Here is a 23,370-nt window from a genome sequence, read left to right on the forward strand (position 1 = left end):
CCTGCTGAAAATCTAGAAACCAACAATGGAAAGCTGAAATCTGTCAGTTTCCAAAATCTAAACTGAAGCCATATTTTAACTCAAATAGAAATGAAAATATTTATTTTAAAATGTGTTTTGAAAAATAAATGAAGTGATGTTTTTCACTGTGCTTTGAAAATTCCCATGGAAAACCCATTTTTCAGTTGAAAAGGGGATTTTTCCAATGAAAAACATTGGGTTTCTGACCAGCTCTGTTTATCATGTATGTTCTAGTTCTGTTGCTAGTATAACTTAGCCTGATTTGCATGATCATGGTTGTATTCGCTACAAGTTCCTGTGTCTGTTTGCAAGTCTGAGTGAATCAACAGGAAGTTGGCACAGCATACTGTCCTAGGCAATATGTGACTACTTGAAACTTCCTGTATTAGCCTGAGGCTATACAACATAGGAAGAAATTCTATTTGGAGGTCGACACAATCTAATTTTTAACAAAATTAAAATATGTTGAATTCAAACAAGCATCAATTTAATGCCATCCTCCAAAGAAGAAAACTGTGGTGAATGGACATCATGGAGTAGTTGGTGGATGATGCTGTCTAGTCTATAACGCAAACATCTTGCACAAACCTCTTAAATTTAATTTTTCAAATAAAATTTTATCTTTCTATTAATTGTGATGGTTAATTCCATCATGTATTTAAGTTAAACAGGCCTTCACCAGTGTTTTAGTCCAGTTTTGCACCAAAACAATGAAGATATACTGGTGGTATACCAGTGGCAAATCAGGCCCAGGGAATTTGAGCTGGGCTATATTCAATATCAGAAGGATGGCATAGTATAATGCACTAGTCCTTATATTCCTACTTCTTGCTTGCATTTCCACTTTGGAAGTATGCACATAAATGATTGTGAGCTTAGTTGTACAAAATGTTTTTTAATTAAAAAAAAAATTCTATAAATGTTGGCTCTTTGTGTACTTGGTATTCTCTCTCTGCTTCGTTGAGCCTTTAACAATTATTAGTTTGAAAACTAACTAATAACCCCTATTAAATATTAATGTTACCTCCATGTCTGATCATACAATATATCTGATATCAAGGGCTTGTCTATACTTACGCGCTGGTTCGGCGGCAGGCAATCGAACTTCTGGGTTCGATTTATCGCGTCTAGTCTGGACGCGATAAATTGAACTCAGAGGTGCTCCCCGTCGACTCCGGTAATCCTGCTCGCCGCGAGGAGTACGCGGAGTCGACGGGGGAGCCTGCCTGCCGGGTCTGGACCGCGGTAAGTTCGAACTAAGGTACGTCGACTTCAGCTACGTTATTCACGTAGCTGAAGTTGCGTACCTTAGTTCGATTTGGGGGTTTAGTGTAGACCAAGCCCAAGTGTCAAACAACTGCATTAGCAACTGTGTCAGGTAGCAAGGTGCTGCAGTACCTTCATTTCTTAACTAGTGGTGGAAGGGTAAAGAACAATCACAGATCCATAAAAAAATTCATGTGTGTTTTAAAAGAGGTTTTGAAAGGCTGCCTGCAGCAGTTTGCAGTGAAGAGCCAGGTGCTCTAAAGACTGTGATGGATGGTGTCAGCTTTACAAAGCTCACTCAACAGCTAGCTAATGTGATTGATGTCCCAGCTTGACTGAAGGTGATCGCAAATACCATCATAAATATTTGCTCAGGAAAGTCCCTGGTGATAACAGTCTTTCTGTAAGTTTCTATAAATCATTTTACACATTTATCCTTTCACTCCTTGAAATGTTATTCATGGAGATTGTGGAACAAAGAAGAGCTAAGGAAATGCAATCTGCATGCATGATAGTGCTCGTTCTGAAAATACCAGTGGTCTTTGGAATGGAGATTACAGACCAGACTGCATTCTAGTCACCGGATCCTGAAAACAAATATGCGCATGCTTAACTTTATGCACATGTGACAGGGTTCCCTCCCCACTCTGAATGCTGGGGTACAGATGTGGGGACCCGCATGAAAGACCCCCTAAGCTTATTTCTACCAGTGTAGGTTAAAAACTTCCCCAAGGCACAAATTCCTTCCTTGCCCTTGGTATCGCTGCCATCATCAAGTGATTTAAACAAACATTCAGGGAGGGCCACTTGGAGCCCTACCTCCCCCAAAATATCCCCCCAAACCCCTACACCTGCTTTCCTGGGGAGGCTTGAGAATAATATCCTAACCAATTGGTTACAAAGTGAGCACACAAAGTGACCCCTGGGTCTTTAGGACACTGAAAAACAATCAGGTTCTTAAAAGAAGTTTATTTAAAAAAAAAAAAGATAAAAGAATCACCTCTGTAAAATCAGGATGGAAGATAACTTTACAGGGTAACAAAAAGATTCAAAACACAGAGGATTCCCTCTAGGCAAAACTTTAAAGTTACAAAAAAAAAAAAAAAAAAAAAAAAAAAAAAAAAAAGCAGGAATAAACCTCCCTCTTAACCTAGGGAAAATTCACAAGCTAAAACAAAAGATAATCTAACACATTTCCTTGCTATTACTTACTATTTCTGTAATATTAGATGTATCATTTCAGAAGGAGCTGGATTACTTGTTTGATCTCTCTCTTTGTCTCAGAGAGAACAACAACACAGAACACAAAGCAAAAACCTTCCCCCACAGATCTGAAAGTATCTTCTCCCCTTATTGGTCCTTTTGGTCAGGTGCCAACCAGGTTATTTGAGCTTCTTAACCCTTTACAGGTTAAGGAGGGATTTTATGCTACCCTTAGCTGTATATTCATGACAACATGAGTAGTCCCAAAATCAACAGGATAGTTTGCAAGTGTCCCTGTTTGCAGGAGCAAGAACTAAGTATTCTATTGCGTGCAAACTAATTGCCAAGCTGCCTAGCTGATAATTGCTTCTCTGATTCATAAAGACCAAGGGCCAGATTGAAACACAGGCCCCCCCACTGGGGAAACGCAGAGCTGCCTTGTTGCAGGGCACCCTGAAAGAAGCATTGTGGCTGCTTGAAGCAAAATACCACCCAAAGTTCCCCATGAAAAGGAGTATCTAGCATTCACTCCCCCCTGCAGGAGCCTGCAGGTCATGTGCCTTGTTCTTCCATGCATTGCCAGTCAGCCCTGCTCGCTGAGGCAGGGGCTCAGGCTCTCTCTTTCCCCCATCCCTTTGTATCCTGCATCTGGAAGCAATGAGTAATTCTAGAATGTATAGCACATTCACCTGAGTCTGTGAACAAAAGGGCCCAGTTCAATTTGTGAGGTCATATTGTTCATAAGCATTGAGGTGACTGCCATGTGTTCAGTGCTTTTACTTTATGAAGATCTTAAAACATTGCTCATTAGATCTGATGAAATATAAAATTGTTCTTGACTGTGTCTTGGAGAATAAGGCTCTTATCGTAAACTGCAAAACAAACTCCAGTGGGCTATGGCTGTGTAAATAATCTGATTGCTTTGTGTAGGTCATATAGGAGGCAGTTGTCAGATAATGAAATCAACATCTACCTAAATTGTTTTAGCTGAAAATCTTTGTTTATCATTTTTAACATCCTGGCAGCTACAAGGCTAGTCTTGCTTTGAGTTATATTAGTGTTTTTCGTCTCTATGTCCTAAAATTGCTACTTGCTTACAGATGCAAATTACAAAGGAGTATAACAAGTAGCATGTTGCTCAAATTTCTGTTTCGTTGTAAATGAGAAAACCACAGGGGAAAAAACTCATAGATTGCTGCTATTATGCTACAGCATAATTCAATTCAGTTTAGTCTCGTATTACTTTGTCTGAAAATTAGATTAACTGCTACAATCCTGAAGTCAGATTTTAGAGATAACTTCCATGAATTCCTTCCATATTCTTCCATCAGGGGGATGGGCTTGCACCCTTTACCCATGGAAGAATCAATGGAATCTGATCCATAGTTGTCCCCAGATCTGCTATGAGGTCCTGTTGAGGCTCCACACTAGAGGGGCTGTTTGCAGCTCCTCTCACCAATCTCTGCTGGCAAGACAGCTTTATTCCAGCTTCATTACAAGGGCTTCTTCTGCCAGCACTTGCCTCCCAGGACCTCCTATGAAGGGGGATTTCACTGATTGGAGGGGACTGTGGAAAGTCTTGTGCTGTCTTTTAGGTGGAATTCCCATTATGTGCTGAAAATTGTACAGCCCCACCCTCTTGACCCCAGCCTGCACTCTTCCTTCCCAGACTTTTTGTGGTACCCCAAATGGGCAGGAAAGGATGAGAAGGCGGTGGGGCCATGGCTTACCCTGACACCTTCCCATATACCTAGACAATTGGCCTCTGGGACTGGATGGCCCTGATGTGGAGGTGAGGGAGGAAGTATACTGTAACCTCTATTTGCCTGGGACTCTCCTGGAGGCAGAATTCATCCCCGAACTCATCCATGGTTGGCACTGGCTCCATGCCAACTTTTACTCTAGAAAGTGTGTCATTTGCACATACTAGTGGTGTGGCAAAAACAATGAAGCAAGTTTGGGTTTTCTTCTATTTCTCAAATTATTTTCACAGGTAAACCACTTGGGTGCGTTGATTTTAGTTAGGATGTAATTGTTTTAAGAGAAAGCCGTGATAAATGATTGTGGTTCCATTAAGCTGCCAGCTCTATTCCTACGTCGTTTGCTACAGTTAAAGGTCTCTTGTTCCTAAAACAACTGTTTCAATTTATGGTCCATTCATAAGTAAAAGGCTTTTGGGCCATAGCCTGTGTTCAGGCTGGTGTAAATCTGCTGAACGCAGTGGAGTTACATAGTGGCACATGCAGACTAGTGGAGTGCTAATGCAGGAGAATTATGGAACATCAAACTGTGGGCCAAACTCACCGCTGAGATACCCACAATGCAACTGTACCGATTCAATATGGTGGCCTAGGTGTGAGCCAGGACAAAATTTTATCATTTATGAAAATAATTTTTCAGATTTGATTAGAAAATACATGTATTGCTAGGACACAAAACCCATCCATCAGTAAAGCTAGTGTAATAAGCATAAGGCATGAGGATGTATATTGGATCATTCATAAGAATTAAACAGACTCTTTCTTCTTTGGTAAAAATAATCTTCATCAAGATTAAAAGCTGCATTCATTATGTATCTTGTAGGTCCCCTCTGAAGAATCCGGAACCAGACCTTTGACCTTCACATTTGTTCCATCTATCGGACGACTTCCAACTCACTTTCAGGTTGTAGATGTCTGTAAACTCCTGGTCAGAACTTCAGAGGAGCCAAACAATGAAAGCAGTCAAGAAATTATAAATAGGGTAGGATTTTATATTGACATAGTTTTACATTTACTTGAAAGGTATGGTAAAGTCTTCCTGACCATCACTGAACTAGCTTATGTTCCTCCTTAACCTTTTCCCTGTTGGAGTTTGATTGTAAATTCCAGCACCATCAGAGAAGCAGCCATGCAATATACATAGACACATGGGAGTTGCTATAATGGAGCAGACTGATGGTCTGCCTAATAAGGTATTTTGCCTTTGGCAGAGTTTATACCTGAAGTAAACCACTCCCCATCTCCATAATGTGTTCTGCCAATTATGTAATGATATATCATGATGATGTGATGAGGGTGGAAAGGGGACATGAATAGGTACATTTGAATTATCATAGTGGAATACACCAATAGTAAGTCACAGAATCCTGATTTCAGCAATGGCCACCATTGGATGCTCCATATGAAGATGCCAGTTCCCATAATTATTCTAATTCTGCAAAAATACTGCAGTAAAATTTATGTTTCTTCTGTTTTGAAACTTCCTATGAGTTTGAGATGGGTGCTCTACACTTGAAATGGGGAGTACCACAGGAAGCAGGTATCCTTTGCTAACTGGGACAGTCTTTGAAGTGCAACTGCTGAACAGCATAGAGGACATGTCTTACTGACTTCAGCTGGTGATCATCTTATCTCCTGCAGACCAATATCCTGTGTAACTTTTGAATTTAGCTAGTATAACTATAAATGTTCCTCTTGATCATATATAAATAATTTAAAAAAATGCTGCTAAACCATTTGCTTCAGTGATTTCCCATGCTAGTGAATTCCCTAGGCTCACATTACGCTGTATAGGGAAATATTTCCTTTGCTTTTCATTTATTCTTGTGTTATTTGAAAGCATAAATATGATATTCTGATTAATTTCCACACTCCTTTTGGTCTTGGCCCTTCAAGTCCTTGTATGCTACGTAGCTGGGAATGCAATTTGGTGGCACTCCAGTTTAAGTAAACATAAGCTACACATGGGGCAAGTATGGAAGGCTCAAGCACTTTGAACATCCTCTCCCCAGGGCACAGCATTAAAAAAACGGTTGAATGTGGGCAGAGAAGGAGCATGTCTGAGGAGGTTGAGTTTAAATGTAATCCTCATGTTGCAAATACACCTCTACCCCTATATAACGCTGTCCTTGGGAGCCAAAAAATCTTACCGCGTTATAGGTGAAACTGCGTTATATCGAACTTGCTTTGATCGGCCAGAGTGCGCAGCCCCGCCCCCCTGGAGCGCTGCTTTACCACGTTGTATCCGAATTCGTGTTATATTGGGTCACGTTATATCGGGGTAGAGGTGTAGTCACTTAGTTACTTGCTCCTTCCTTTGACTGTGTAGCTGCTACTAGCAGCAGGAGTGCCAGAAACTCCCTAGAAGTATGTGTGTGGGGCACTGGCACCCGAACCATGCCCCCATACATGCTCCGCCCCTTCTCCCGCGGCCCCACCATCATCTCAATTGTTCACCCATGGCCCTGACCTTGCTCCACCCCTTTCTCCCAAGGTCCTTGCTCTGCCTCTTCCCCTGAGGCTCCCACTTTTAAAAGTGATGGGACTATGGCCCCATGACCTCTCCAGCCCCCACCCCCCTGTTTCAGCACCCCTGACTAGCAGTGCTCTCAGTATGCAGAATCAGGTTTCCCTGAGTTCGGTGTCCATCCATCACATTTCAATATGCTCTAATACAGGCAGCACTCACGTATGCTGAGCAGCATTAGGACCTTCATATTTTCCTTTCCAAACTGAGCATGCCAAGTCACCCGAGCTCATATTTAGATATCTAAACAAGTGGTCTGATTTTCGAAAGAACTTATTTCCCTGTAACTCCCATTGCAACCAATGGGAATCTAATTCTGTAGCATGCCCCTTGCAGAGCATGCATATGTAAGCCCTATTGGTTATTTATTTCATACATCTATTCCTCTGCCTGATCCCTTCTTCTAGGGAAACAAAATACATCAATAGTTTCAAATATTGGGTGACTCAGCAATGCATAAGACATATGCAAAGGATAACACTACTGCTGCACTTGCCGGGTTAAATACTAGAAACTGAAAAAACAGAATATTATCTGCTGTAAAAAGAACAATTGTGCTTTGTGCTAAAATGCTTACCCTTAAATGTACAATAAAGTGCCTTGACCTCAGATTCTTTGTTTCCTCTTTCCAAAGAATGCACTGGCTTCATGTCCTTTGTTCCTTTGTTGCTATGTATGGGTTTTGCCCCAGATTTCTCTGTCAGATAGTTGTGAGCAGTATTGTCTGCTCTTGTGGATCCCACAGTCAGAATTCCATCCCCATCATGTGTGCTTTAGGCTGGCCTCACAGCTCATTCTGCTTGACTTCCCTCCCAATTGCAATGTTATTCCCAACATCAAATCCAATCTATCGTTTTGACTTGAGTCTCCCATTTCAGTGTTATGTAGCTAGAAAGGCGACAAGTGTCTCCCATTATAACAGACTTAATGTATGGGCCAGTGTGTTGGTGGGAGAGAAGGTGCTGGGAGTGGGAAAGCATGCTAGTGGAACAATAGAACAGCCAACTTCTGTCTCTCGGACACACCCAGCCTAGGCTGGAGCCTGAGATCTTGGCTTATCTTCTGGGAGATTGGTAGCATAGTGCCAGCTAGTGTTGCAAGCTAAATTAGAATTTATTTTAATGTGTTTTGCAGTCTACTGTAGTCTCTGATGACCTGACCTTAAAAAGTGGAATCAGGCAAGACAGTGAATCCACCTATCACGCAGGCACCAGCCAAAAGATTTTCCGGCCAAAAGGGTGTAAGACGAGCAAAGGAGAAATGCAAGAGAGTGACCTTTTCAAGGCTGAGTTTGTCTTTATTACGGACTCTGATGAAGGAGATGAAGAGACCATTTCCAGAAACAATGTTCAACAGCCTTCTGTAGGTCATGGCACTGGGCATGCAAGATGCCAGTTATTGGCTACCTCCCACATTTCTTCTGGTGGTGAGTCAAGCAAACCTCATGGTGACCTGAATGTTCCTGAGACACAATGTGCTGTGCTGTCTCACAGTGCTACCCGTTCCCCAAAACAACACCAGGTATGTTATTATTTTAACTCTCCTGTGTGGGTGGGGATGTGCATGTCAACTTTTACTTGCCATCTCTTTTGGGATGTGGTCATCCAATTCAGCTCAGGATGGATGTCGATTACTGGCTGCTTTTTGTGGATTATTAGTAACTTCTCTCTTTTGCCACGGTCAATAGTTCTACATTTCTAGCTAAAAGTGGGTATGTGTCTCACAACAGAGAGGATGTATAAAGGGAGCTGTTAGGAGGGGTGGAGGTGAGTAGCTGGTGCAGATCTGTTAATCTTTTTCTTCTTGCCTCTCTGATCTACTCGTCATAACACAATCTAAAAGTGTAGGGCTAGATTCTCAGCTTGTGAAAACTGGCATAGCTCCATTGAAATCAATGGATCTTGGAGCTAAGCTGATTTACCGCTGAGGATCTGGTTTGTGAATTTTCCCTTCTTTGAACCTTATGCAGTCATTTACGTCTGTGAAAAGAGGGTGTAAAATGCTTCTGTTCTATTTTAGTGTCATTTTTCATTGTCTTTTCATGGGTGTAAATGACAACTCAAGGTGCAAGGCCCATTCTGTGGGCTTATCTTCGCTGCAACAGTTAGTACACTTGAGTCACTGCACTTAACTAACTCAAGTGAGAGTGAGCCCACTTCAAAATCACACTTGCAGTTACAAATAGTGATTGGATTAGCAGCAGAGAGTGACTGCTTTAGCAGAATGATTAGACTGGATTAGTTGATGATCAGTTGCTGTAACTTGAGCTGCAACACACCCTCCTCCCGCTCCCCTCCCCACCCCAACTGGCCAGGGAGTTTGAGTTCAAAGCACCACTTAACTCAAGCTACAGATTGTTTTGTGTGGATGGGAGTCGAGTTAAGGGTAACCCTGGAGTTATAATTCAAGCTATCTGTGCTGTGAAGACACACCCTCTGTTATCCTATACATGGCACATGATTTTATATCAGGCAAAATTTAGGACTCTAAAGAAAATATTAACAAATGGTGCTCAGAGTTTATTTTATTTGGAAATGGATGAATTTAAACCAGAGGGTAAATAAATTGTGACTACATTCAGAAACTTGACTTCTGATGTTTCTGGAAGGAGCACAGATAGTCTCCAGGGAATTGTAGATGGGGAAATAATTTTCTTCTTTTTGAACATAATTGGCCAGATCCTCAATTGGTGTAAATTGATATAAATCCCTTCACTTCAATAGAACTATGCTAGTTCGAAAATCCAGTCCTTCAGTGTTTTTAAAGAGAAAATAAGACCTGTTGCTTTCTCTGTCTAACAAAATGAATAATTCTTGATGTCCAAGGCTCAACTCCTGATTTCCTTATTCAGTTTTTATTAAAGTTCCCAGTGATCTCAATGTTCTCATGTGAGTTTGTGACTGAGTAAAACTGAACAAGAAAGGACCTTAGGATATGACCTCCTAACACGAGGAATTATTCATTTGGATGTGCTCAGTCCCAGTGAAGTCAATGGAAGTATGATGGGATATACAAACCCCACACTGGGCAGCACAGGGCTCAGGAGCTAATGTGGGCTTAGGCAGGTCTGCCCCCACCACATCTGTGAGAGATGTCAGTATTGGAGAGAGGAGCTTAAAGGGGAGAAGCCCAGCTCAGCTGGTGGCACATCAGTCAGGAGAGCAGGTCTCCAGTCCTCAGGTCCTGGAGCAAAGACTGGCTAAAAGCAAGAAGTCCTCAGCTGAGCACTGCCTGGAGACCCCTCTCTGAAAGAAGGAAGGAAGCACAGATCTGTTGTGGATCCACCAGGGATGTGACTATTGTTTTATATTACTGGTGACCTTCGTTTGGCCCACAGCTTTGCAGAAGCATTCTGGATGAGAGCTTTACCACATCTGTGGGATGACTTGTTGGTGTGGGTTTGTTGACAACCACCAGGAGGGTGGACTATCTGGGGCTCAGTCTGAGGACACAGCCTCGTGGACTGGCATACAGGAACACCAGGACACTGCAGAGCAGAGGCCTGGGTGAGTGCTGGGGCCTGGTCTAGGGCCTAGGGGGTGCCCTGGGATAGAAACCCTGGTGACAGGAAGTTTTGCCTGAGTAAGAAACAAAAGATTTGGTCCTTGATGAAGCAGCTTACAAGAAATGAAAGATCTAGAAAATGAAAATTCAATTGTGGTACTTTGAGTCCACACAGATCATGGAAGGGTTAGTTAGGAATTTTCTCCAATAGCTGCTATCAAATATATGGCAAAGTTTTTATAAGGGAAACAGAGAGTAATATACATGCCATATTTTCTTAATGAGTTTTTGATGGTCTGACAAGCAATAGAAAACTTGATTGGCAGTGCATGAAAAAAAATGTAACCTCTGGCCTTCTATGCAGAAGGAAGAATTTGGAAGAATTCAAATAAAGTCTGTTCAACTGTATTAATCCTATAACTAAGTTTATATGGGGTAAATGTGTATTATGCCTGATACGTATGCCTCAAGAGTATACCTTCCTAGGTCATTGTTCTAAAGACACATGGCTGACAGATCAACAACTTTATGTACTCGTCCCATCTTCTTTATTTTCTAAATAATATCTGTTACCCTGTATGTGAAAAATAGAATACATTTTGACTAAGCTGCTTTTTTCTGGTGTTCAAAGTCCATCTCTACTGAGCCCTTCTCAATATTTCTATGGTAACGCTCTTACTCTTAGTAGTTTAGTATTTAGTGTAGTGGTCAACCCTAAAACAAAAGGAAATTATGAAAATTTAAAATGGCTACATTACTTATACCGGGTGTGGTGGCATGTGCCTGTAATCCCAGCTACTTGGGAGGCTAAGGCTGGCCGATCACTTGAGCTCAAGGGTTCTGGGCTGCAGTGTGCTATGCCGATCGGGTGTCTGGTGCCACTGACAGCCTGGCCAGTGGGTGGCTGAAGGACTGGCTAACAACATGAACGATGCGCTGTGATCAGCACTGTCTTTGGGAGGACTGATCGGACAAGGTGATATTACTTATCTGCTAGTAAATTTACCGGTATTATTCACAGAGGCGTCTCTTACATAGGAGTCTACATTGTAAAAGGATCTTGGTTACAAAATCAACATCATGGTCAACTTTGGTGATTGTACATATACTACAACATTTGTTTAAAAGAATCATTAACCTCTTCATTTCCTGTTGGCGGGGGAAGGAGAACAATGACTAACACTGAAGTAAATAGATGTTCCAACCACCCTTGGAGGCTTAACTTGCTTGACCGTTGCTGCAAAAAAATTAATGTCATATTCAAAGTATCAAAAGCCGCTCAGTATTTCAAATTTACTAACTTATTAGTTATCACTTCTTCTGCTCCCCTCACTTCTTGTAAGGCAGCAGTGTTAGTTGAAGTAGCCGGGAATCATGTAGCAGGCAGTGATCATAAAGCAGCCAGTTCTCTCCCTTTTCTCTTCCATAATGCTCATGCTCCACCCTCATGGCATAATGGAGCACCAGTTGCCCCAGAAGCAAGAAGCCACTAGATCAACTCATGTGTTAATGAATTACTAACAGATTAAATGTTTAGTGAATAGGGAGGAGCAAACAAATAATGTTCCATGTTAAAACATGGCAGATGTGAGTTTAGATTCAGCTGATAAATGATGGCAGATGCACATAAGGCCGCAGGGTGGCCCATCCTTTGTAGTTGTGTAGGAGGGCATGGAGAGGACATTCCCTCATTTTCCCCCTTGTGCCCCTATGCAAACCCAGACACCTTGTGACTGGAGGGTATAGGTTCTCTCCAACTCCTTCTGCATCTGCCAGTGAAGTGAATGGTGCACCCACTCTTTGTATAGGCTCTCGCTTTAGGCTGTAATCTAGCCCTTATTAGACAAAATAAACTACAATAATCTGTAGTTTATCAGCATTCTGGATTCTGCTCTCATGTATCTTTGAGAGTCTGCTTTTCATATTGGCTCCCACTTCACAGACACAATGAAATTTACAAGAACACTCAGTTTTTAAAGGAAATGTAAGAGTTTCAATATCAGATCTCTGTGTTTCTTTGGGTTACCTACATGGAAATCCTAGGTTATAAAGCAGGATGTCCCAGATGTTCTTTTTCTGACCCTATTATGATCGGAGATTCCATGAAATAGCTAATAGGAAAGCTATCCATTAAAACTTTAAAAACGTATTAACCTTTTGATGAATCCAGCCCAGTGTTTCTTGTCCTTACTGATCATAAGCAGAAGTAGTAGAAGAAATAGTCTGTTTACATACCTCTTACATGCCCCACACTGTATACGCACCTCACAGAAACAAACACCTAAAATAAAAGACTAATTCTTATTATGGCATTGGATTTCAGGTTTGTTAGTCTCGCCAATAGTTTTGCAAGGTCATAGTTTGTCTGGTGCAATCTTTCTTTAAAGATGTATGTGTATGTATATATATATATATATATATATATATATATATACATGTATATACCATATATATGTGTAGGTGTGTGTATTTAAAACTCAGTTATAAACATAATTATGAGAAACCTAAAAAACAAGGTGCCCATCAAAGAGTTCAGTGTTGCTTCAGCTAGACTGTAAGACCCTTGAAGTAGGGGACATACTGTTTTATGTTTGTAAACTGCCAAGTCCATTGCTCAATAGATAAAAATAGTAAGAAGCAAACAGAATGCCAGGTGACATTCTTCCCTCTAAACTGCCACTGAACTAATTCCTTATCCTGGTGATAGCACAGTGCTGCAGGAGGTGCTGGCTTTAGCATGAGACATTAAAAATTAGGACCTAACCACTTCTAGCATCTAATTCTTGTTTATACAAAGGCACTTTCTACAGCTCTGGCACTGTAGAGAGGCACTGAAGTGGGAGCAAATTACATCTACCCCCACTTTCAGGCCAGTGGTGAAAAGAGGCTATAAAGAAATGGGAATCAGGCTCCTAATCTTTAAATGTCCAAATATACTTTCTGTAAGACAGCAGTTCTCCACCAGGGGTCCAGGGCCGCAAGCAGGTTTCAGGGGGTTTGCAAGCAGGGCTGGTGTTAGACTTGCTGGGGTCCAGGGCAGAAAGCCAAAGCCGGGAGGTGCGGTGCTAAAGCCTGGGGGCCCAAGCCCTGCCACCTGGGGGTGAAGCCAAAGCCTGAGCAACTTAGCTTAATGGGGCCCCCTGTGGCATGGGACCTCAAGTAATTTCCCTGCTTGCGACACTCCCCCAGCCCCCCAATGCTAGCCCTGGCTTTTATATGCATTAAAAGAGTTGTAGCACAGCTGGGCTGTGGAATTTTTATAGCATGGTTGGGGGGGGGGGGGGAAGAGGGCTCAGAAAGAAAAAGGTTGAGAACCCCTGCTGTAAGCAATAGGGTCTTAGCCCTAGCGTCCTGAGCAAATTCCATTTCCCTGCAGGTACTTGTATTCTCTCGTACTATGGTTCCTCCACAGACTCTGCTCTTCCTTGCAATCCTTATGTGTTGGTTGGCAGCTGATGCAGTCAACCTGAGATGAAGCTGCATTTCAGCAGAGTGTGACTTGATCTATATACACATGCAGTGGTCACCTTTTAAAAGGTGAACAATTGTGACCACACACTGTCACAGTTTCTCCCTATACTTAACACAGGAAATACAATAATTGTTAGAAATTGCTGACTTGGTTTTAACCATTATGTTTTCATTTAATTCTTTTCTGCAATAACAATAGAAACTAGAAATGGTGCTCACTGTAGATCAAGGGCCTAGTCTCACTCCTATGGAAGCTAGTGGCAGTTGTTCCATTGACTTCAGTGGAAGCAAGATCAGGCCGGAAGTTTTTTAAATGGTTCAGGATTGTCTGAAATAAAAGATGTTCTATCAACCTCAGATAATATTATTTAGAAGTATTTGTTAAAATTTGAAAGTAGATGAGTAATGTATAGAAATTGTTATAAAAACTGAACAAGAACCTACAAACCTCCTCCTCCTTATTTGTCTGACACAAATGTAATACAGTAGTAGTTATTCAAGTGTGGTATGATGCAAAGACTAGTTTTTATTTTAATTGCAAACCCAGCAACATATCAGCTAATTATCTGACAAATTCTAAACCATATGGATTAAATCTTGAACTACTTACTCAGGAAAATCATTGCCTGACTAAGGACATCCATACGTAGTCATATAAACTGTAGTGGGTTCTACTGTATTTTCAATGGATGGAGATATCTTTCCATGTAATTATGACATTACAAGAGGTTATCCTTTTGATAACAGAAGGTCTGAATTCTATCACCCTTATTCATATTGAGTAGGACCTTATTTCATGAGGAACAGAATTGGACACTAAATATATTATAGATATTTAGGGCCACATTCTGCTCTCACATCAATGTAACTGTTATTGTGATCACTGATCACAATGTGTGTGTGTGTGTGTGTGTGTGTGTGTGTGTAAAATAAAATGTACACTGTTGGGGTACCATAACTTCTAGTTGCATCATATGCTGACTGACAGCATAATTACTTCAGTTTTTGCTTAAATGGGAAATACAATAGCCTTGAACCTAGACAAGTGGTAACTTGTTTATATAAGCAAAACAAAATCTCCATCAAAATAATTCATGTGCACAAGTTTTTTGTTCTAAATCATGCCTCATTAGAAAGGAGCCCACCAGGCTGTATCACTGACAGTTAAGATATCCCTGTGCTGTTAGCAGGGCCGGCTCCAGGGTTTTGGCCGCCCCAAGCAGCCAAAAACAAAAAAACAAAAAAAACCCCGCGATCGCAATTGCGATCTGCGGCGGCAATTTGGCGGAAGGTCCTTCGCTCCCAGGCGGAGTGAGGGACCGTCCGCCGAATTGCCGCCGAATACCTGGACGTGCCGCCCCTCTCCGGAGCGGCTGCCCCAAGCACCTGCTTAAGAAGCAGGTGCCTGGAGCCGGCCCTGGCTGTTAGCCCACAATATAGTACTAATATAATACTTTACGCATGATCATGCAACTGATATGTAAGATTTTAACTGTTTCCCTCATCTCACCCTATTTTAACACTTCTCTTTCTTTTTTCCCCAGTTAACTTCTCCTTCTACTTTTGATCATCTTTCTCATAAACCACCTGCTGCCTGCTTAATTTCTCCAACTAAACTGAAAGTAAAATGTGACATTGTTAATCCGAAACAAGTCTCTTCTCTGGAAGAATCCTATAACAAGTGGCAGTCTGCAGCTAGGTCTTCTAAACAAGATTCATCTACGTGTTTTCAGGCTACTGCTCACAGTTCACCTCTTTACATGCCCCAGAGATCACCATCTGTATTAAACAGCCCTTCTTCCAGTACTCAATTCTCCAATAACCTTCAAATGCCAAATATTGCTATGCCTAACTATGTTTACAAAATGTCTGAATTCACAGCATCATCCGTTCCAAGCAAGAGTCCAACTCTAGTTTCATATTTTCCCAATTCAGCAGGAACGCCAGGTTCTCCAGATCAGCCCGTATCTCCCTGTTCTTCTAAGAGATTGAACACATTTTTTGCCACCCCTGTCCATATCACAGCACATTCATTATCACCTAGTCCTAAACCACTGTCCTCCCCATTTTATGGCTCCTCCTCAACCATATGTAGTGTAAATGAGCCTGGTAGCAGGATGTCCTCTAGTGGAAATCTGATGAAGTCTGGAATTAGATCCCCTCTGCCAACCAGACTCTCTCTTTTAACTGCTATTCTGAAGTCAGGCCGGTCTCAGCAAAGACCACTCTCCTCTGCATCCTGTCCCCCTACCTTTTCTCCTAATTCCCTTTGCTCCTCAACACTCACAATAGATCAGAAGTTTAAAACAAGTCCCCCTACCCCTAAGAAATCTGCCTCAAGCTTTTCTATTAGGTCAAACTCTCCAAGCCAAGAGGTACATTGGCCTTCACTATTTTCTCACTCGCCCACTCACTTGCCTTTGTCCTCAAAGCCCGTTTCTACTCCTCGGGCTAGATCCCTTTCCCCTAAAAAGCACCTTCATGCCAGAACACTTTCTCCTGACTCATTATATCCTCTGTCATCCACCATTTCTTCCTATAGGAAAACAGTTGTATCCCCCCTATTACAACCTAAATCATCTTCAATGCCGCCCCCTGTCCCAAGACACTCTTCTTCCCTTAACCCTGCACTTTCTCCTACAAAACTGTTGCCTTACCCTGTCCACAAACCGCAAAGGCCTGAAAAGTCTAGGAGAGTCCACACCTACTCACCCACTTTCACTTGTAAATCATACCCTTTGTCCTCTCCTGCCAATGAAAAAGGCACATTCTCCCCTATCCTAGAAAAATGTTCTTCCTCTTCTCCAAATCTTTTGCATCCAACCTATAAATCAAAAGCAGGTTCATCCCAGCTGTCTGCTCAGGAACTGAATCCTGTTTCCCCTACCCCTTCAAATGTCTCAACCCATTGGTCTTCCTCACCTGCTAATTCTACATCACCTATTTGCCCATCCTATAATATTCATTCCCACTCACCACAACTTAATTCCTCCTCACTGCACCCAAAACATAGTTTATATTCCTCAGCTGCAAGACCTACGCAGTTCCCCACTATATCAGTAACACCATGTAGATCTCCTGTCCCAGGCCAGTCACCTTGTACACCGTTGTCAAGATCCAGGGAGCTGCGTTCACCAAAGTCTTTTTCCCAGCCTCCTGATCATGAAAGCCTGAAACCCAAGGTACTTGTCTTGCATGCTTATTTTCTAATAGACCTTTGTCTTCATACAAAAATTACACCCATTTTGAATGGTGATAGTAAAATTATGCAACTGGGTAAATTTTTTTAAAAGAGAAAAACTTACTATATTAATGGTGTAAATGCAAAATCATAACATCACATGTTGCTAACACCGTGTTTTACATTATGGAAGCAGCCACATCAAGAGTTTGTTGAGTAAAAAGATATTGTCAATGGGTGGGAGGAGGAGCTGGTGGAGATTGACTTGTTGGTCGTTGTTTGGCAATAGAGTTGATTATCTTTAATTTTTATAAAACTCAGGTAAAACAGTGCTGGATATAATATTAATAACTAAACATATTCTGTGCAAGTTAAGAGAGCAGTTCCTCAACGGATGCATAGTTCCCCATTGAAAACAATGGAAGTGCACTGATTTATATCCGCTTAGGAGAGGCAAAGAAAGAATCTGTCTGTTCTCTCAGTTTTCACTCTTGATCTCTGCTGCTGTTATGCCCAGTCCTGGCAGCCTGCTACAGTTTTTGCTAAAGTCCCAGCTCTTCTGCAGCTCTGTCCTTATCCTTTTGCCTCATTCTGCTGTGTCCACATGCTGAAGAAGAGCACTGTGTAGCTTGAAAGCTTGTCTCTCTCACCAACAGAAGTTGGTCCAATAAAAGATATTCCCTCACTCCACTTGTCTCTCTGCTACACTGTAGCTACGCCATCTCCACTCACTTGGTTGGTAAAGTGCTGACTTGATTCTTGTGCAGCTTCTGTGTCCTTGTTGTAAATTCTGTATTACAAAAAAAGAAACCTCCCAAGTGCATTTGCTGATTCAAATACATTTGCCCTGCATTCTGCTGAATTAGCTGTGCCTCCCGCTTTTTGTCACTCATAAGAAGAGGGGGAGAGTCCCAGCAGAGGGAGGACAAGCAGTAAAGGCAATTGCTGTAAGAGGATTTTGACATCAGTGACTTTTAAAATGCTTAATGTAGAGTGTGGAGTAAGAAAGAAGGAATGGGAGGGGCAAAGAAAGGGAAAGTGGGTGGGCCAAAAAGGATGCAACAGATGTGTACATGTGAGAACAAAGGGAGCTAGAAAACACAAAAGAAAAGATGATGACAGAAGCAAATAGAGTTCATGGTTTTCTGTCCTCCTTAGCCAGGATTCTACACTCTCCATTTTTCTTTATTCCTCTTCTTTCTTACCCCTCAGCTTTCCTCTTACAGCTGAAGTACAGTTACGATCTTAGGAACGATGTCCTACTTTATTGAATTATTCACAATCCAGCTACAATATGGTTTCCTGGATCAAGTTGCTTCAGGTAGAAGCTCCTAACAACCTTTAGTGTGTCCAAGAAGTTGTGCCAATTATAACTAGCTCAAGCTAGTCAAATTCAGACTAGAAATACAGCACAATTTTATCAGTAATATTTACCAATAATTAGGGGGGGAGGGATAGCTCAGTGGTTTGAGCATTGCCCTGCTAAACTCAGGGTTATGAGTTCAATCCTTGAAGGGGCCACTTCAGGATCTGGGGCAAAATCAGTACTTGGTCCTGCTAGTGAAGGCAGGGGGCTGGACTCAATGACCTTTCAAGGTCCCTTCCAGTTCTAGGAGATAGAATATCTCCATATATTTATTTAGCCATTGGGCAAACTTCCCCGGAGATATGGTGGATTCTTGAACTCTTTAAATCAAGATTGAATGTTTTTCCAAAAGAAATGATCTTATGCAGCCATAAGTTACAGGCCTGATGCAGGAATCTCTGAGTGAAATTCTATGGCCTGTCATTATACAGCAGGTCATCACAGATGATCATAAGGTTCCCTTCTGACTTTAACATCTATGAATTCATTAATGGTTGATAACAGTATCCATTCAAAACCTCCCTCCCCTGTTTTCATGCAGTTGGTCCTAGAGCTCCACAAGCTCACTGGTTTGGTAGGCCTTTGCTCATTTGTTAATGCTGGTTACCACTCTGTCTCAAATATTCCCTTTTTTTTGGAAGGCTTGAGGTGAGACAACTCCAGCAATATGTGGAGTCCACAGGTCTCTTTGAATCATAGAATCATAGAATATCAGGGTTGGAAGGGACCTCATGAGGTCATCTAGTCCAACCCCATGCTCAAAGCAGGACCAATTCCCAACTAAAACATCCCAGCTAGGGCTTTGTCAAGCCTGATCTTAAAAACCTTTAAGGAAGGAGATTCCACCACCTCCCTCGGTAACCCATTCCAGTGCTTCACCACCCTCCTAGTGAAAAAGTTTTTCCTAATATCCAACCTAAACCTCCCCCACTGCAACTTGAGACCATTACTCCTTGTTCTGTCATCAGGTACCACTGAGAACAATCTAGCTCCATCCTCTTTGGAACCCCCTTTCAGGTAGTTGAAAGCAGCTATCAAATCCCCCCTCATTCTTCTCTTCTTCCTTCAGCATCTCCTCATAAGTCATGTGCTCCAGCCCCCATTTTTGTTGCCCTCTGCTGGACTCTTTCCAATTTTTCCACATCCTTCTTGTAGTGTGGGGCCCAAAACTGGACACAGTACTCCAGATGAGGCCTCACCAATGTCGAATAGAGGGGAATGATCACGTCCCTCGATCTGCTGGCAATGCCCCTACTTATACAGCCCAAAATGCTGTTAGCTTTCTTGGCAACAAGGGCACACTGTTGACTCATATCCAGCTTATCGTCCACTGTAACCCCTAGGTCCTTTTCTGCAGAACTGCTTCCTAGCCATTCAGTCCCTAGTCTGTAACAGTGAAAGGGATTCTTCCGTCCTAAGTGCAGGACTCTGCACTTGTCCTTGTTGAACCTTATCAGGTTTCTTTTGGCCCAATCCTCCAATTTGTCTAGGTCCCTCTATATCCTATCCCTACCCTCCAATGTATCTACCACTCCTCCCAGTTTAGTGTCATCTGCAAACTTGCTGAGAGTGCAGTCCATGCCATCCTCCAGATCATTAATGGAGATACTGAACAAAACCAGCCCCAGGACCGACCCTTGGGGCACTCCGCTTGAAACGGGCTGCCAACTAGACATGGAGCCGTTGATCAATACCCGTTGAGTCCGACGATCTAGCCAGCTTTCTATCCACCTGATAGTCCATTCATCCAGCCCATACTTCTTTAACTTGCTGGCAAGAATACTGTGGGAATCAGTTTGATTTTAGCACTAAGTACTGCATAGAGACTGTAGTGGCTGATTATTACTGCATGGTGTAACAAACTGTATATTTGAGTAAGTACAATGTGGTTAAGCTAACACTGAAGGAAAAACCTTAACTTTTGGAATGTGTTGACTTTTGAGTACTGATTTTGCAGCCTTATTGCTGCATCATCACTAGTTTTGCATTTATTAAAATGACTCTTTACTAACTGACGTGCTTTCTGCAATCCCGTCCAAACTGATTTTGTAACACAAAATCAAAGTAATAATGCTTTCTCATCAGCAGAGTGTGGTTTACAGGAGAAGTGTCTTAACGTAATATGACAGGTTTGGGTGATGAGCCATTTGTGCTGCTATTAATTCAACAAAGATTTGCTACAAAGAGGACAGGAATTATACAGAACATATTGATCAGATTTAATTTTTACTGAGGGGAAATGTCAATTTTAATGCAAAATGTTGATTAAAACATTCAGCTGCCAGCTCTACTTTTCTTTTCTTTCTGATTGTAAGGAATGTACCATGCTAGTTTTATATATATACAACCCCCTTTGTACCCACGGAGGAGAGGGCAGGATTTGCCATGCAGAGTGTAACTGAGGGGCCTCTTGCTCAGTCACAGATACAGTGGAGTACAATTATTATGGGGATCATGTTGAAAACATATATTTCAATGTCAAAATATAAATGAGAATGTACAGAAAAAATATTTTTAGCTTCCACGCAACGACAAATTTCAGTAAAAATGCTGTCTATTTTTAAATAAGTTTGAGAAAAGTCAGTAGCGACTTTATGGCCTCTCACACCTATTGATTGACAAAAACTAGGTCAGACCCAGCTTTGCAGTGGGTCTAACATTCTCTGTCTTATTCTCTCCTTGCTTAGAAAATACTTCCAAGATCTCTAAAGCCTGGAAAACTCACAGAATAGCAGCTTTCTCAAATTTAGGGATGTCTGAGCTTGTCTAGTCCAATTTAAATCACACTCAAATATCCCAAGTTTGAAAGTTTGACTTGAACATTAAAGAGATCATATTCTGCTTACATGAGAATGTGAGTTGAAGAAGAGCTCTATGTAAGCTCAAGAGCTTGCCTTTCACCAACAGAAGTTGGTCCAATGAAAGATATTACCTCACTCACCTAGTCTTTGTGAGAAAAAGGGCAGAGAAAGGGGGAGAGAATATCTCAGATGGAAAAATTAAAACAATATCTAAACCATGTTACACCATGTTATATGTGTTATGAAGTGTGCAGCTCATTTTGGGGGACCATGTAATAATAAATATAATGAATTAGTGTTTGAATCAAAAGGAAAATGACTCCCTCTGTAGCAGTTCAGCCCTTCTCTGGATATCTTTAAATCATCCCTGCCAGTGGCACTTCTGTCCTAGTCTCTTAAAAGATATGATTCAGCAAAACACTTACACATGAATATGACTTAAACATGTGAGTGGTTCCATTGACTTGCTGGTCTCATATCCTTTACCTGAGTGCTTGACTTCAACAGAACTGCTCGCGTGCTTAAAATTACATATGTGCTTAAGTGTGTTGCTGGATGTGGCCACAGATTCTCCTGAAGACCATATTTTTTTTTACCTATCGTACAGACCATCCATCATGTATTTCCCACAAAATTTCTTGGGGGATAATAATCCCAATCCTGTATATCCCCATTCTGGAAATAAAACTAGTCTTTCACCTCTAAAGACCTAGGGTGAAACCCTGGACCCGCTGAAGTGAACGGGAGTTTTGCCATTGAATCCAGCTGAGCTAGGACTTCACTCCTGGAGTCACATTTTTCCATAGGTCACAGATGACAAGTAGGCCTCAGTGCTGCGGGCATCATTCATGTGAGTAGTCCCACTGAAGTCAGTAGAAGTATTCATGGAAAGGTTGCAGAATCAGACCCTCAATGTGTTGGGCTCAGCTGAATTGTCAGTGGTCCATATTACAAAGAACAGCATGTAATTTAGTAGTTGGCAGGCTCTACTTATGCGTAGCTGAGGACTGGGATAGGAGAGGGATGTAAATCAGGATTTACTGCTGGTGCATTGACACAGCAATGTAGAACTGCACACAGTGCACCTGTCTGCACTGTGGACCTGATCCAAAGTTAATTGATGTCCTTGGAAAGACTCTGGTTGACACCAGATCAGGCCCTATACCTGCTTGAAATCAATCCTGTTAGTTTAATGGATACCATATTCATCCATTAAAAGAAAAAAAACCATATATTTTAATTTTCACAAGCACCTGCTACCAGTATATATATAAAAAAACAACAACAGTTCTTTCTATTGTCTGTTTTTTATAGTGGCCCTCACTGTACAATCTAAACACTTTTGTCAGGTTTTAATAACTGTGGAATGGCAAGTAATAATTGAACCTGCAACTCGCAGGCACTAACTGGATTATTTTCTTTCAACCCTCTAATACATGTGTTCCTAATTTTAATCACTTGCAGATTAACACATTTTCTCATCCTATGCAAGTTAAACATTTTCTCGTGTTTATATCTGGGTGGTATATGACCTGTTCTTGAACGGTGCTTTCACAGGTGAATCATCATTCTATTTCAGAAACAGGTCTCAGTAGCACTGTTTGCACCCGGCCCTCTTCTTGTTTTGTGATCAGAGCCTGTGAGAATAAGAGCTTGCAAAAACACATGACCCCATCCTGAGCGGTGCTGAGCACTTGCAGCTCCCACTGAAGTCACAGGTGTTCAGCTCCTCTCAGCATCAGCCCTGTAGAAAGAAAAGTCTTGTGCAACTATCACCTTGCCTCAGTGGGTCACAGATGAGGATACCAAATTCAGGACAAACTGCTGAGAAATAGGGCAAGATGACCCCAAACTGGGCATTACTCATTATCTTATACCAAGCCAGTAACAAAAGTAAACATCTGTCTCACCACAGTGGTTAACAAGAAGTCAAAAATGCAGTCTCCTTAGGCATTCCAGCCCTAGTTCTACCACCCAGATACTGGATTATATGATAAGTGTTTGCTGAAAACTATTTTCATCAACTATAGGGTCCTTCTAATCCAAAGAGATCAGCCACTTAGCCAGCTCAATATATAACTCAGATTTTACCCAAGAAGCACACTGATGCCAATCCTTTAGTAACTAAAGCTAAAGGTTTAATAATAAAAGAAAAGAAGAGAGTTAATAATGGTTAATAGATCATATACATACAAGTGATTGCAAAATCCTTATATCAGGCTTGTAGCAGTGATGGAATAGACTGCTGGCTTGTAAAGTCTCTCTGGTGA

At 41.7% G+C, this 23,370-nt stretch overlaps 1 protein-coding gene across 37 annotated transcripts in view; it reads left to right on the top strand.

Annotated features, from left to right (window-relative positions):
- Nucleotides 1–23,370, top strand: part of MLIP (muscular LMNA interacting protein) — a 177,235-nt gene that overhangs the window by 54,418 nt on the left and 99,447 nt on the right. For 31 of the 37 annotated variants that reach the window (XR_010599470.1, XR_010599472.1, XR_010599471.1 and 28 more), the window contains 3 exons: nt 5,074–5,232; nt 7,912–8,298; nt 15,297–16,934. Coding sequence is in view for 32 of the 37 variants with exons in the window: in XM_065587831.1 (XP_065443903.1) it covers nt 5,074–5,232; nt 7,912–8,298; nt 15,297–16,934 (2,184 nt within the window). In the remaining 5 variants the exon portion in view is untranslated. The remainder of the gene's footprint in view (nt 1–5,073; nt 5,233–7,911; nt 8,299–15,296; nt 16,935–23,370) is intronic. The other 6 variants (XM_065587836.1, XM_065587834.1, XM_065587835.1 and 3 more) reach the window with 4 other exon arrangements.

This window comes from Chrysemys picta, chromosome 3 (assembly GCF_011386835.1).
Source record: "Chrysemys picta bellii isolate R12L10 chromosome 3, ASM1138683v2, whole genome shotgun sequence".
Classification (NCBI taxonomy): domain Eukaryota; kingdom Metazoa; phylum Chordata; order Testudines; family Emydidae; genus Chrysemys; species Chrysemys picta.